This window comes from Haemaphysalis longicornis, unplaced genomic scaffold (genome assembly GCF_048455015.1).
Source record: "Haemaphysalis longicornis isolate Haplotype H1 unplaced genomic scaffold, Haemaphysalis longicornis Haplotype H1 scaffold_6, whole genome shotgun sequence".
Taxonomy (NCBI): Eukaryota; Metazoa; Arthropoda; class Arachnida; order Ixodida; family Ixodidae; genus Haemaphysalis; species Haemaphysalis longicornis.
Genome location: NW_027526407.1, coordinates 187,734,672 through 187,750,856, shown reverse-complemented (window position 1 = coordinate 187,750,856; position 16,185 = coordinate 187,734,672). Strand labels below are relative to the sequence as shown.

Sequence of the window (16,185 nt, the reverse complement as noted above, 5' to 3'; positions counted from 1 at the left end):
AGAGCAGAGTAGGGACAATTTGGTTACCATGACTGCGGGAACGCCTCGTTACAAACGCATAAAAAATACACTCAAACGCAATCTACTCCAGTGATAATTTCGTCAGTTGTCAGCTCAAAATTTACTTTTTATTATGGTACATAATATGGTATGTAGATGGTTTTCTAGCCAAGCCAATACAGAAGTCAATATGGCTGCGCCCATTGCGCACAAAGTAATGAATCTGATAAAGCTCTACGACACCACCCACTTTCCCCGCGCGAGTAACTCAGTAAAGTAACAATATGCAGTGACAACACTACCTTGTAGACGGCGGTGGTTTAGGCTACCCTAGCTACAGTCTACCTAATATATTTAACGAAGCGTTACGTTGACGTTGCGAGTTGCCCATCATGAGTATTCGGGCGTTGTGCATTATCAGCATACCACACAAGGATGCCGCCAGCACTGTTTATTACAGGTGAGGGAACGAAGATCGCCGTGCTGTCCGAGGGTGCACGTATTGCTTTGTCAAAAACACTTACCATGTTCGGTCGCGTTGATGCTTCACCCAGAAATTATTAGCAGTAACTCAGCTGTCAGCATGAACGGTAAAGCAGAACTGCCTTAAAATAAGGACGATTAAAATAATCCTACATGAAATATGCGCCCATTACTTCTTCAGGGAAATTACATTTGTCGCACCGAGCGTCGTTACTGGCAGATTCGATCGTTTCGCGTTAAAAATCTGAAGGCTGTCAATAAGTGAAACATCGTCTAAACTCGTGGTCCTCGTTCGTTATTCGATAAAATTGCACCTTAACTCCTGTAGGTAACCAAATGCAGCCTGTGAAACTATTTTACGGGAGCTTTCCTCGTACATTTGTGCATTCCGTGCCCATTACTGTTTAGTGCACAACAGCTTTCTGACAGCTCTAACCACGTACGTACAGCCTCTCCAAGTTTGCGTGACTGTTCTGCCCTGCCAGAAAGTACTTGAAGGCTGTTGCTACGGCCGTATTATTTAACGGCGCAAGTTGTGGTACTCCGTTCGTTGTTTGGCGCACAAAAAACGTTCTGGCTGCCACGCAGGCGCTTCCCGACGTGTGAGAAGCGAGCGCAGCGCCTGCCAGGGTACGTGCCGCTGCCTCCACACAAGGCCCTAGCTGCTGCCCTGGCCAGCTGCCTGGATGACAATGAGGTGAGCTTGACAGGGGCTCTGACCCCTCCCTGGGCTCTTGAAAGTGTTCTTTTTTTTCTGATCAGTGCAGTGTAATCACACGAAAGGGGCATGTGTAAGGTGCTTGTCATTTTGAGAGCTTGACAGAACCCAGCTTTGACTTTCACAGCATTGTAGCTTCGAGGATTATGTCAGGAGAGAAACTATACTCACGAAGTTCCACCTGGCATGCCACACGGGAACACATGAACACGGGAACACAACGCATGACTCCCGAAGTTTACGCTCCCCCTTTCTTTGGTGTGTGTGGCTGAACTTTGAGCAGATGGCACATCAGGTTTCACTTCTATCCTTCAGCCATGTAGTTTCCTGTACTCACTGTCTCTGTCGAAGCTTTAGTAGACCGAGTTAACCAACCAGTATAACCAGAGACCAGTGTTCAATACGCAAATGCAGAACGAAACAAAATTATGCAAGGAAACGTGTGCAAATTGCAAATGGAAATTGCTGTACGAGAAATAAAGGTTGTGCAATTTTCTGCCAATGTCTGTGCAGTTCTGGGATGCTTGTATGCAGCTGTATGCTGTCACTGTAAACAAGGTACCCTCAGGGGTATCTAAACGTCAAATGGCTTTTTCGACTTGGTCAGTGGCCTATGTTGTATCATTGCACACACTTGATCATTGCTTCATTGTATCATTGCTTTCACTTGACCAGATGCTATTCCGTCAAACACTGGACTGTGCAGCAAGAAAGCTCCCCCCCCCCCCCCTTTTTTTTATGGTAGCTACTTTTTTATTGTTCTTTACTGCAGTCACTGGGAAATTATAAATGAACACAACCTTGAGTGTTGGGCGAACGGGTAGTGTGCATTGTGGACATTTAGTGGTGAAGTTGAGAGGAACATGGGAATGAAATGGAAAAGGTTGTGCGTATGTTTTTTTTTGTTACTGATGTTTTCCTGAAGCATATCTAATTGTTTGGGACTGGATTGGAAAATAACTGCTCTCATTTCAGTTTAAGAACAATTTAATTTATGAGATCATGCTCAATCACTGTTTTTGCGTGCTCTTTTTCGGTCTCCTTACAGTTTGTTGACTGTCCTGACGAAAATGTACAGTTTACTTAGTGCGATACGTATATACTGTGAACTTGAGTAGACCTGAATTTAGCTGGAGGCATTAACAGTGAGCATTGTAATTGTCATTCTCGTGTCATGATAAAAAAAGGCTGCCTCTGATTTAATTAGTTAACAGTGCATGCAGGAGCATTTGGGAAGGCTGGTTATGTGTTACTTGTGCAAGACAAGTACCACAGCTTGTTTACTTGCCATATTTGGCAACCTTTGTGGAAGGTCAAGGACCAAGCACTAAGTTTTACAAGTGCACTGACCACAGCAATTTGTCGTAATGATTTTGTGGCCTGAAATCATGGAAACAACGAACACTGACACCTCCCATGTTAAAGGAGCCATGAAGACAAAATACAAGTTGGGTTTATTAGAAAGACTGCTTAGTCCCGATAACAATGACACCAATATCATCGCAATCTTCGAGCAAATAACGGAGATATTGAAGAAAACGCGCGAAGCAGTCGCGACCCCCTAGCCAATTTCCCGCAACTTTTCTACGACGTCACTGAACCTTGTTTGTGCGATTGGCGGCCGCCTAACTGACTGGTCGCGACGACACATGACTGGACGTCTGTAATGGGGCCTCTAGTTCCATTTCACCGCATCACTCGAATGCTAACGTGCAGTTAACGCACTGAAAATTGTTTTATTGTTGGCCCGTACGACGTCATTCTTGCTCGTAACACGTCACTGTGGCGCAAAATTTGAAAGTTTTTAAATACTTCTTGCTTTTTTTTTCGTTAAAAAAACATCTTTTGTGGCTGCAATGGAGCTGAGTGAGATACTGAATCCTAGTTCTTTCAAATTAAACGAAGTTGTATTTTCTCTTCATGGCTCCAGGAACTGCAAATAATGAGAAAGCGGACCTGTTGAGTGGAAATAGAGCTTTGTGTAAAATTTGGCAAGTTTGGGATGTAATTGCGTGTTGTGAACTGCAGTGAAAAAAAAAAAAAGAAATTGATGCAGCTTGCTATATTGGTGCAAGGTTGCATAAACAGTTGAGCTGGGTGTCGACAAAGCTTCTTGTGGTGTTGCTAAGTTTTGGCAGGCTTTGCGGTGTCCTTGCAACACCAGGCTAAGTGTTGAAGTGCGAGGCCAAGTTAGCCGGGTTTTACAAGGCTGTTGTAATTGTTTCCCCACCACACTGACAGTGTATCCCAGGGGGAAGAAGCTAGGTTGCCCTTATTTTATGCTGCGCGTTCCCCGAGTAAAGTTGAGCCCAGCTGCGAGGCTACCTTTCGGCATTGCTGGAAGCTGGGCCCAACTCGAGTTCAGCCCTGCTGGGAGGCTAGCGCATGCCCTCTGCGCTCTTTGTTAATGTGTGCTGCTTTTGTGCTGTCCCCCCTCACCCGGGGGCACCGTGTGCGCCTTTTTTTTTGTATATATATTTTTTTGCTGACGCCACCGGATCAAGCTCAAGCTTAAACTGCTCTGCTGTTAAGACGCGTGCACACAGGTGGAAAAATTGCAAGTGCTAGAGCTTCCCTCTCCCACTTTTGTTCTCCCATTAAGTTTAGTAATCAGTGGTAAGCTGACTGAGAGTTGCAAGTGAACCGGATGACCTCCTCACTGCCTGTTGCTTCGACTGAAGTGCAGTGAGTGGCGTCAGGGGTGCAAGACACGCCGTGCCTTGAACAGAGCGTGAGGCTCGTGTTGTTCCGGTTTCGACCCCACGTGAAGACCCCTGCCTTGTTGTGGCAGTACAGTAAAACCTCCTTACGAGAGACACTTGGTTATAAGAGACATTTGAATGAGAACAGTTTGGTTGATTCTCCTACATTCGCCATGTTAGCAGCAAAATTGCATACAAGAGACCTTGGTTACAAGAGACACGTTTTTTGGCTCCCTTGAGTGTCTCTTGTAACCAGGTTTTACTGCAGCTCGCGCATCAGTGTGCATGTGAGGGGGATTCTTCTGTGCCAAATTGAGCAGAGTCCGTAGCCACCAAGAGCCTGAAATAGGGTTGAGAGCGTGCTTTTGCACGTTCATGTTGCGAGGGCAAGTTGCACAGCATGTAGAGTGGGGGCTGAAGTGGCTGAGCGGGTGCCCTAGCTGCCGTCCTCTCCCTTCACCATGCAGCTTCGTGGCTGGCGGGAGCGTGTGGACCAGCCACTGCAGCTGCCTGCCCTGGAGCTGTCCACGGCTGAGGGGGCCCTGTGGCCCTTCGTCTTCATCAAGGAGGTGAAGGGCATGCCAGGGTCTCCCTGACAAAGCCTCCACACTTTGTTTTGGTGGATTTATTTATTTGTTTGTTTGTTTGTTTGTTTGTACATACTGCCAATCCAATAAGCATTATTGCAAAGGGAAAAATAGTCAAATACGTACATCCGTTTGTCGACAAAAGAAACTTAATTGAGCGGTTTTATAGATTACACTTGGGTTGCTTTTTCCAGTGCATGCCCAATGCCAACAGCAGGCGAACATTAGCACATTTCTCATGGGGTAGCTGAGTTGAAGTACAGAGATTTCATTAAAAAAAAACATGAAGACATGTCAGATATGCAAAAAGTGTGAAAGCCTTGCTATGGTAAGCTCAGGAAGTAATTCAAAACAGATGCATCCAACTTGTTTGTGTTTGGTCCAAGTGTTTTTCTACTAATTTCAAAAATGCATGTAAGTTGTTGTTGCTATCGGTGGTTTGTAACAAAAGGAATGCAGTCATTGCGACTTTAACAAAAGAATATCATTATATTTTCTTTCATTGCAAGAGGTAACATTGAAGCAGTAACGTCTTTTTTTTCCCTCAAAACCACTAGCAACCGGAACCCATTTACTTCATCATGTTGTTAGTACAGAGAACGATGGTGCTTTCTTTTCAATGTTGTCATAGCATTGCAATAATATCTCCTTATGTGTGTGATTTAAGCACTTTTCCGTTTTCTGTTTTTTGTTTGACGTTTCAATGGCTGCAGAAATGACGTCACCTTACCTAGCTATGCTGTTTTGTTTGTAATAGCACCCCACTGTAATGTGTCACGTGCTGTAGGTATTGTGTAAATAAATAAATAAATAAATAAATAGATAAGGAGGTTTAAGCGTCTCCAAGCGAGTGATATAGGTGGTCACAGCAGAATGATAAGATGGTAAATGGTGAGGATAGAGGATGCTTGCCGAAGACATGTAGAGGTTTGTGCATGTGTGTGCAGCACCAAGCCATTCACAAAAAGAGTGAGGAATGCTCTTGCGTGCAAAGTCCTCAGAAGTTGAGAGTGAGGGCAATTAGTGATGACGCATCTTCCGTGCACAGCCCATGCAGGTGACCATGGTTGTAGAAAGGCAGTCTCATTTGTCTTTGGATGGAGTGTGGAGCAGTGCATAAAGCTTCACTGGGCTCCGCACTTTACAGTAAGCCGAGCAGGACCCATATCACTGCCTAGCCCTTGGCCTGTGTGGCTTGCGAACTTGGACACCCCTCTCAGAAAAGGAGAACAAAAAAAAAAATATGAACAAAGCCACTAAGGAAAAAAAAGAGAAGAGTGCACTTGATTAGCTAGATTTGACCTCTTGGTGACCTATTTGTGTGCTGCGGAGAGGATGAATTAAAGTAAACCAGCTTTCTTCTGTTCTTTAGAAATAACAGTGGCCCAAATGTTGCAGCAAGGCCTGTACTTTGGCTGCCTGCCCCTGATGTCGTCACCTCATGCGGAAGAACGGCTAGACCTGCTGTCGCTGTAAGTACTACCACCACTCAACCACCAACAAGTGCCTTTAGTGGTAGTTGAAAGAGTGCGCTACTAGTTGCAACGAGTCCGTCTTTTTTGTGTGTGTGCATTGTGCTGTTTGCGTTTATTATCACCTCTTTTAATCCGCTGTCACATTACTTTGGGAATCTGGCATCTGGGCTGAGACACACTCACCACTGGAAGGTTTTGTTAGTGCAAAGTGTACAAAACTGATTTGAGCTGCTTGAGAACTCTCTCACTTATTGGGGCTCACATATTGCAAGAACACTTAATTTTGTTTTCTCCTAGTCTCCCTGAGACTGATGTTTTCGAGATCAAATGAAAAGCCAATTTACCCCACCCTAGTCACCCATGAATCCAGGATTCCGGGGAAGCGATGCAATCTAGGTATTATTGCCAACACAGAACTCTCTCTCGTGTCTTGCAAAATGAGTCCACAGTTTTGTCTTAGTGGAGTTAGGGGTTTTAAGGTTGTTTTGTGCTGACCAGATTACATTCCTGGTTATCACCAGCTTGCGTTTGCGTCTTTTGACCGGAGAATCAGAATTCTAGTGATAACAGTTGCCAATTCTCCTCTGTGCTGTTGTTGCAGTAGAGCATATACACTATCGCACTCATGCAGGGGAAGAGAATCGTTACACAGTACGATGCGTACGGCACCACTTTTTTCTCCTTCACCTACAATACATGGGAATGTAAAGCCTTTATGGTGAGCATGTATTACCATCCCAAAGGGAGGTTGAATAGGGCAACTGAATACAGCCAAACCCTGGTGCAATGAACTCCACTTTAAAGGACATTTTCGCTCCAGTAAAAGATGTCAACTCCTGGGGGTGGGCAAAGATTCAAAACTTTGTACTGAATGAATGAATGAAGTGTCTTTATTTATTGTAGGATGGCTCTTTGGCCTTTCAAAGTGAATAATGCAATATTCAATTCTCGCTCGACTCGAATATTTTCAAAATATATTTAGAGATTAGGAAATGCACAAGGGTAGTTATTTCGCTTCAAGAAAAAGAGCACTTTTAAAAACCACGACAGCAAAAACAAAGAATGACGAGACAGATGCACTACTAACAACTGATTTATTCCAAGGAAAGAGAGGGCATAAGTAGCTTGTCTGCAAACACACAAACATACACCAAAAAATAAGAGATCTAAAAAGATGCGATAAAAATGAAGTAGCCACTGCTGAAGACAACAATCACATCTGTTTACACATGTTGTCTAGAAACCGGTACTCATTCGAAAACAGTGATAGCAATGGTTCATTGATACAGCCTGCACTGTATTTTCTTTTTTTGGATGAAATGCGCTTAACGCAGTTCTCGTGCATATAGGGCACTTTGTGCATATAGGGCACTACCCCGGGTCGCTTTTTCTTTTCACTGCTCACCCAACGATTCGAGTGCCAGTGCTCCATTTTCTTGAGCAGCGACTCAGACACAAGTGACAGTAGATTGCGAGGATAGCTGCTTCCTCAACTCATGACACCTGGGCATCGAAAGTGGCCTGCATGCAGTGAACGCATGATTTGGTGAGGGCACACTCTAAGCATGAAATAGCAATTGCTCGCTTCACGGTTTTCAAATGAGCGGATCCAAAAAGAACAAGGACACTAAATTCAGAAAGTGTGGTTTTCTGCTGTGCAGATGTCTATGTCTAAAAATCTCTGGCATTTCTGAAGCTCATGCGTTAAACTCAGGCTGCCTCCTACCTTGCTAAAAGACCCCAAAACCTGCTCCACACTTTCATGGTAGGTCGCAGACTCCCGCCTGCTTCGAACAATCAGGTAGTCGTCCACGTATCGAAAAACATCAAGAACCATGTCATCGTTCACCTCATCGCGCAACCGCTGGTCAAAACTGGCATTTCAGTATACTTGAGTGTATGAAATTACACCTCATTGACAACTAGGAATGCCCCGATAAAAAACACACGCAACTTATACAAGTCTTTGCATTGAGCGACAGGTAGTGGGGCACCATGTGTATCGCACGTTTAGTGCTTGCGATCAACCCCTGCAAACATGCGCCTGCTTCTGCCACTAGCAATGACAGGCTTTCCCACAAAGCACCAGTGATGTGCAGGTAAGGGGTAAGAAGAAGGTGGCTGTGTAGCATTGCAAATCTCCTTGGCATTGTTCCAACCGAGCCCTCGTCGTTTTCTTTTCGCATTGTGATGGTGTGCTCACCCTCAAGCCACCCTGGTCAACACTCACTAGTCTTTTGCCTTCAGATTCTTGGAAAGATGTAGGCATCCCACGTAACTTTTGTAAATCAACGACTGTTTTCCCCAAATAACCTGCGAAGTGTGTGAAAGTATGGCTGCACGATTCTGTTGTACTGGTGGTTGGCACTTGCCCGAGCTTCCCACTCCTGCGTTTGGTATTACGCAGGCCGGAAGTGACCGCTGCCCTGCTGATTGTCCAGGCAGCCATACAGGCCCTGGGGAACAACATTGCCTCTCTGACTGCGGTATGTTGTGCTGCATCTTTAAAACAAAATCTAAGCTGTTCTGTTTTATTAATCATTAAAGAAAAAGTGGGCTGTGTCACTGCATTAGCATGTGCAATGTCTGATAGCAAGACCTTTTCCTGGAAGTGGAAAAAAATTAAACTGGCATTCCAGCCCCAGGAAATTTTTGTTCATTTTTTTTTGTCTTTAGTAACATTTCACATCAAGCAAAGGGCAACATAGTAAATGGATACTTTTTTTCTTTTTAAGGACCTTGGAGCTTTCATTTAAACTTGGGAATGATGGGAAATCAGACCAGCAGACTGTCTAAATAGAGTTATAAAAGATGTTCCGATATTGCCGCGAAGCATGCATTTGGTTTGTTTATTTATGTTTTGATTTTGCCGCCTGGGTGCGCCATCCTGTGTTATCTATGTTATGTGTGGGCCAAGTCAAGCACGTGTTCCATTCTTTATGCTGCACATGTTATCTCCTCTGATAGGGAGAGTGTTTCGAACTAACGTCACCAGCCTAGAATAATCTTGTTTGATCTACAGTGTTCTGGATGCAATTCGACTGTTTGAGAAACGCTCGCACCGAGACATAAATGCCCGCAGAGCATGCGCCACGGCATCACCCTAGACTCGCCGACACTCGCCTGCATTGACTGTTTCTTCGCAGCCTGTGCATTCTTTGAGTTGTTAGGGAAGCACAAGTTCGCTCCAATAAACTTGGTTTTCCTTCAAGACAACTGCGTCGTGTTCGGCTACGTGACAGTGTGCAGTTGCGACTGTTAGAGCAGTGTGTAAAGCAGCTTTTCAAAGATCCCTTTAAACAGTGATGCTCACAGTCAGTCAAAAAAAGAAAAAAGAAAAGAAAAGTTGAGGTAAGGGTAGAAATTCATTTTTGTGTCACTAGTCCCTAGGATGTCTTTTATGGTGCAGATGGAATGTCTAGTCTTTTTGATAATGGATAAAAATGAAGTGTACTTTAAATTGTGATTGAGGATTTCGGCTCTCCTCAGCTGCCTAAATCTGCATTTATACTCCTTCCCAGTAACCCACACAGTTTTTCAGAAAGGAGTGTTGCACTGAAATGTGCAGATGATTGTCATGATTGACATTCTGAATAAAAAATAACTAAACGAGACATCTTTCCCAAATATTTTTCTAAAGTGTGGGCATTGCGGCCCTTTCAGCATTGCAGTGAACGTTCATCCAAAATAAACCAGAGCCAAGTCAGTCCACTGTGAGCAACAGAGAAAGCCCCGCAACACAAACAGTGAAACCACAAAAAAAGGGAAAGGAGTACATGTTCATTACATACTGCTAACACTGAAATGGTAGCCTTATATAATTCATCTACAATGACAAACTAATGGGTCTTAACTCAGTGCGACGAAAACACAGAAAGTGAATCAGGCAGTGGCAAGAAATACAAGTCTGAAATGGCCAGTTTTAGTGTTGTGATTGGCCTTCTGATTGGCCTTCTGATTGGTGATTAAGGTTTGGGCGTAGGCAGTATCACATTGATGGGGTGTATTGAAAAAGGGTCTGGTCAAAAGTTAGGTAATCTAGTCCTTGGTTTGTTTTTCTCATTTTCATTTCTCCCTGTTAAGCGACTTTTAAGTTGTGGTGCACCTAGCCCAATTGTGCAATGCTTGTGAGGAAGTGTTCTGTCCATAGTGTTACATCCATGAAAGAGTTTTCTCATTTACTTCTGAGCTTCACCTAATGTGGCCCTTGCTGTTGTGTTGCTACTATGATAAAAAGGGTGGTTCAGATTATACAGGGAAATCTCGCTATCAGCTATGTTTTTGCATAGCTGCCTTTCTAAATTTTGTCACTGCTGACAGCTTCGATGAAGCCGTAATGCTTGTCATGTTCATGGACTACTCTCTGTATGCCAACGTATGCAGTATTTACGTTTAAAAATGTTGCAGTTGGGTTGTATTTGTGAAAAAGAGAGAGGGGGTTGATCAGAAACCTACGGTGTGATGCTGCCCGAGTTGATGTTGAGAGTTCTTGCCAATGAAAATTTAGTTAATCCTTGGCTTAAACGCAGTTTTCCATGCATGAGTGGACTGCATTAGCTCAACATGCGGAGCAAACTTTATTTCCTTTTAGTTACTCCCACAGCGTGGTATTTGCGTGGTGGTTTTAAGTGTGCTTTTGTGCAATATGCTCCATTGTTGTTTTTTCAGGTAAACATTTTTCAAACTCTGTAGGCATGGTCAGTGGGATCAGTTAAACACGGTATAAGAACTGCTTATGTACTGACACTCGACCCTTGTGTGGCAGTTGAAAGCATCTGTACATGCTTCCCACCAGGGACATGGCCAGAGGCAGGGTTTGGGCATTCAAACGCTCTGCGAAATTTTTTTCCAGGCAGTGCATAAGCAAGGCTTAGTGTTCCTTTTGGCATAACTGTTCAATAACGCAATAATTCATAACCCCTCTGAGAAAGCTTCCCAGCTACGGCTCTGCTCTTCACTGAGGGAACAAACTCTGTTTCCCCGACAAGAAGAATGCTGCTTCTCTGCAAAGCATGCGAGGCGTGTATTGTAGAGAAGCATTAAGGCTCAGTAGCAATAATAGTATTTTTGTAGCCTTTGTACAATACAAGACGGAAATGGAACATGCCTGGCACTCTGCCTTAATAACATGTGTCTCCAACGTTCCGAGAGGCCTCATTCTCTTGTAAACGCAATCAGGTACCTCATAACATTCACTGTAGATGCGTGGACGTGAATGCCTTTGGTGGCAGCAAAGTCAAATGTGGCTCACTGGCTAAGGCACTGTGCTGCTGAGACCAAGGATGTGCTTTGATCCCGGCCTCAGTGGCTCCTTTTATGATGGAAGCAGAAAGTAAAATGCTGAGATTTTGATGCGCATTTAGGATCCCCAAAAGGTTGAAATTAATCCACAGCCCTCCATTACAGCATGCCTCATAGGCCAGGTGTTGGTTGGGTGTGTTAAATCCCTGATATTAATTGTGTCAGTTTCTGTAGCAGCCTTGGGTCAACAGGGGATGGCAGGGGATGGCAGGCTGATCACTGTTCAGAGTCCCCCCCCCAAATTTAGTGAGAATCTCTGCTGGAGAGTGCGCAGTTCTTCAACAGTAATCACGCACTCACCTAAGCTTCTGAGATACGGCTTGCAATTCCCAATGTGTCGGTTATATGCAGACTGTATAGAATCGGCTTCCCCACTCTCCTGTATGCAGCACTGTTCCACAGTTTCTCAAAGTAACGTGCACTTGTGTTTCCGATTTTCTGTGGCGCAGTAAGCCCTGCAGGCTTCTGGTCTATCATAGTCCAGGGTTCGACAGAAGTTCACCTGGTCACGTTCTGAGTTCAGAGCAAAGCCGCAGTCACTGTCCAAGTCAAATGCACAATTTTTGATATTTTGGATCCCACATGAGATGCTTGTTCACAAAAAGGTGAGGCTAGATGTCACCATTGTTTTTGTGCCCTCAAGATGTGTCATAGAGATTGAGTGCAGTTGCCCACTTTCTTGTTGGCTGTATCTGGTGTCGTTTGTATCACTAGTGATTCCACGAGCTCTTGTGGTGGCAGACGTGGTAGAGACACTCTGGCCAAGAGTCAGTGTCATTTCCCCCCTTTGTGGTGCAGACCTCTGGAGCGGAGCCCCTGGAGCAGTTCCTGTCGGTGGCCTGCCCCTTTGGCCTGGTGCAGTTCACCCAGCCCAGCGTGGTGCAGGACATCCTCAGGGAGCCCATGATGGAGGAGCCCTCCCACATGGTCGGCCGCCCCTGTTCCTTCTCTGGTTCTTTCTAACTGGGGGAGGGAACATCGTCATTTATTCACGCATCAAGGCCCTAATCTCGGGCATTACATACTACATAAGTGTGTGTGTGTGTGTGTGTGTGTTGGGGAGGCATGCCAGCTTACAAGTGATCGTAATAACTAGAAGAAAAAAGAAACTCGACAACAGCAATAACAAAAATATTACACAAATGGGAGAACAAGAAGGACAATGCAGCTTACATGTCTTTATTAAAAAAAATAGGAGGAACTAATCCAACATGCTTGTGGTCTCTTGTATTTGTCCTTTTCAGCTGCCCAGAACTACTCGGCAACGGGGGGGGGGGGGGGGGGGGGATATAGATTTATTTTTATTGCAAGAGCAGTTCTGCACTGCCCGCAAACTGCTCTGTACTGCTTAGGACTGGTAAATAAAAGGACCCGTGTAACGCGTGCAGAACTTACCCACAAGTGGCCTCTTTTTGGCATGATAGTTCGTTTGCTACTAATGCAGTCAACTGTACACAAGACATGGTATGGGTGTGTACGTGGAGTTGCCCTTCACTTTGCTGTCACACAGCTTGCTGGGCTGACTTTCTAATGGGTAAGACAGGGGAGTGTTTTTTCGTTATCACATAGTACCGCTGGGGAGGCAGGTTTAAGCCAACAGCAACAGTTGTGCATCTTTCTGTGGGAGCGGCACGAAATGAAATGCCAAAGCTCGCGTTTTCCTTTTCACAAAAAGCCAACAGTGCATTTGAGAGTGAGGGGCAGTAATTATTCTTACAAGTGTAGTTGAACTGCACAAAGATTTTAAAATAAAAATGGCTTATGCAACGAAGTTTCATGACGTCCGTGGAGACATGCAAGAGTGATGAGATGAGTGAACACTATTGCAGGATCATATGCGCGTGTTTTTTTGTTTTATCAAACAAACAATTTCAACCAAGTATCCAACCTGTGATCACGTGTCGTCATGTAGGAATATTCTGCTTTCGTGTGCTCAAACGGCAAATCTTATTTATGTATGTGTACATTAACAGGTCAAAAAGTAGAGCCAGGAGTACAGCTTGCATCTGGGCAAACATTCGTCAATTGTCTCTCCTTTATTTGCTCAAAACGTGACATTGGGGCTTCACATTACTGCCCAAAAAATTCAGTAATGATTCCACCGCTCCACCACGGCAAATTCGACTGCAGTTGTTCTGGAGTTTTAATGTTGCGATAAATTGAGGCAAAGATTGCATTGCAATTAAGAGAACTCTGTAAGTAGCATGGCTGGTACGGACGATGTGTTGTGCAGCACATTGCACAGTAACCCCAGGGCTGCATGGCTGCCCCGCTAATCGGGCAACCATGGAAGGGAGCATGTTGGTGATGCGTGAGCATGTTTCAGAGCAGTCACCTCAGACTGATGCCCTCTCTCACAATGCTGTGTTTCCTCTGCTCTGTGTGCTCTGCAATTGGGACCATAGTTGCGGCCATGTTGAAGCAGTTGGCTTCGCAAAAGCCTGAGCAAGACCAAGTGTGTGAATCGCAGTATGTTCTCCTCCTCCTTTCTTCTCTTCTCACTCTGCTCCGATTGTCTCCTTCGTTTATCTTCCTCAGGCTTCCATCATTCAGTTGCTCTCTGTGCTCACTCTGTTTCATCCTCCCCGGTGCCAATGGGTCATTCGCTCAGTTACGCCAACACTACAAGCGCAGGAATGGAAGAGCGTCACTCTAAAAGCTGCATGTTCAATTGCTCTCCGTGCACTCGGTGTCTTTTACGAGGCTAATAACGAAACAGATGCGTGCAGTTGTCACAACCAAGTGTAAATATAGTAACAAGGCTTCTACGCCTGCACTTTGCAATCGGCTAGTTTCTGCCCACTTGTGCAGGTTCCTGCGTGGCGGCCGACGGCGTACCGCGGGAAGCCCGTGCTCCGACTGCAGCTCAAGGAGACCGTGCACTCCACCCAGGTGAGCAGTGGCTGAGGGCAGCCTCCTTCATCATCATCATCATCACCAGCCTATCTACGCCCACTGTAGGGCAAAGGCCTCTCCCATGGATCTCCAATTACCCCGAACCTGTGCTAACTGCGACCACTTTATCCCCGCAAACTTCTTGATCTCATCTGCCCATCTAACTTTGTGCCGCCCCCTGCAATGCTTGCCCTCTCTAGGGATCCACTCTGTTACCCTTAATGACCAACAGTTATCTTGCCTACGCATTGCATGCCCTGCCCACGTCCATTTCTTCTTCTTAATTTCTACAAATGCGTCCTTAACACGCGTTTGTTCCCTGACACACTCCGCTCACTTCTTGTCCCTTCATGTTACACCTATCATCTTCCGTTTCGTTGCGCGCTGAGTCATCCTCAATTTAAGTTTAACCCTCTTAGTGAGCCTCCAAGGCTTAAGGGTGTCTAAAGTTTAACGTGTGAGTACCAATTTCTCAAAAGCCGCGTAACTTGTGCCCTCATTGTGAAGCAAATATTTCAGCAAGCCAGTATTTGAGGAGTGGCAGCAGGTGAGCAGAATGACATGCCCACGGCTGAGGCACTTTCTTAGATGCAAGTAACACAAGCAAGCAATTTTTTCTTACCCTGCAAGTTGGCTTTTCTTAATAAAAAAAGACAAAAAATTGGCCTCTAGCTCATTTATTTTATGTTGGCTTTAAACCAGCCGTAGCCTTGCTGGAGTGGGTATTGTTCCCCACTTTATTTTCTTTATTCTTGGGGGGGGGGGGGGGGGGGGGAGAGAGAGAAACATGGAATTTTTAAAAGGTTTAAAAAAGGCTTAAGGGCAAGTTGACTGTGTGGAAGCTCGCACCTGCTCACTGGATCGTGAAGGCCCCTGTGCAGGAGGTGTGGAAAGGGCTATCCATAATCCACGTCCTCATTCAGTGCAAGGCACTTGACATAACACAACACGAACACTTCCTACAGCTATACAAACAACGTATGCCTCTGCACCTACCATGTTTGTAGCTGACGACCCTGTGTTTTGCATTAGGCATGTTTTTAAGTTCTTGAGAGAGAGATCATATTTTTACACCTCGTCTATTATCACGCCTAGTCACAACCTGGTTCTATGCACCAGTCATCTTCTTTGTATTTGAAACACTTTTACTTTACCCAGCTGGTTTTATTCCCACTCCGCGTTAGTTTATAGGTAGTTTCTTTTCCTTTGGAGGGGGACACTCTTTGCCCTTTGACAGCCACACACCAGTAAACACAAACAATCTTCATCACAATTGTATAAACACATGAATGAGGTCAAAGTTTAGAGTGTGCAGCATTTGGGTCCCAAGGTTTTCCGGGCCTATTTATGTGCATATCTTGTGAATGTGCTCTTGGTAATTGTTTGTCTCAAATGCAGTATTGAAGTCACTTCTGTTCTTGCCATCTTGTGTCGACATAGCCTGCAGCAGTGTGTTTCTTGTGTGGCCAATAAGTAAGAACGCAGGGAGGAGACGTGGTTGTAGCACACTTCCATGGCACATTTTCTGCCAGGTGGGGTTTATGGCAATGAAGTCTTATTACAGCTTACGCCCATTACAACGGACCATCTTAATCCGGAAAAAAACGTCCGCTGTAGCCGAAGTATGCAGTATCCGGGGGGGGTGGGGGGGCGGGGTGGTATGAGCCCTGAAGTGGGTACTTTGACCGATATTGCATATACATAGTATAGTCCAGTCCACTTATAACAATATCCAAGTGCCAAGGAAATCCCATCGTTACAGCCGATGATTGTTATATGCGGTTTGCTAAATGAAAAGCCGTAACCGAGCTCAAAACAATTTATTTGCAGGCAAGCAAGGTTTTACAGCTGGCTATTTGTGGAAAAGAAGCCATACTTGGTAAGCTTTGTTTGCTGCACATGAAGCTGGCGCACATCTTTTTCAAGAGCATCTATAGGTGCTTCACCTAGCTGAGCGAAGGGTCCTTGGTTGAAACGAAGTCTCTGAGAGACTATCATGCATTTGGCCTCCTGCGAAGGTGCTA

At 45.0% G+C, this 16,185-nt stretch overlaps 1 protein-coding gene across 1 annotated transcript in view; it reads left to right on the top strand.

Moving 5' to 3' along the window:
* Nucleotides 1-175: 175 nt before the first annotated feature.
* LOC144141285 (AP-5 complex subunit mu-1-like) overlaps nt 176-16,185 on the top strand; it is a gene marked incomplete at its 3' end in the record, with an annotated part of 29,733 nt that continues 13,723 nt past the window's right edge. Inside the window, 7 exon segments of the mRNA XM_077672862.1 lie at nt 176-460; nt 1,072-1,180; nt 4,371-4,472; nt 5,889-5,962; nt 8,373-8,451; nt 12,065-12,193; nt 14,078-14,158. Coding sequence (XP_077528988.1) covers nt 393-460; nt 1,072-1,180; nt 4,371-4,472; nt 5,889-5,962; nt 8,373-8,451; nt 12,065-12,193; nt 14,078-14,158 — 642 coding nt within the window.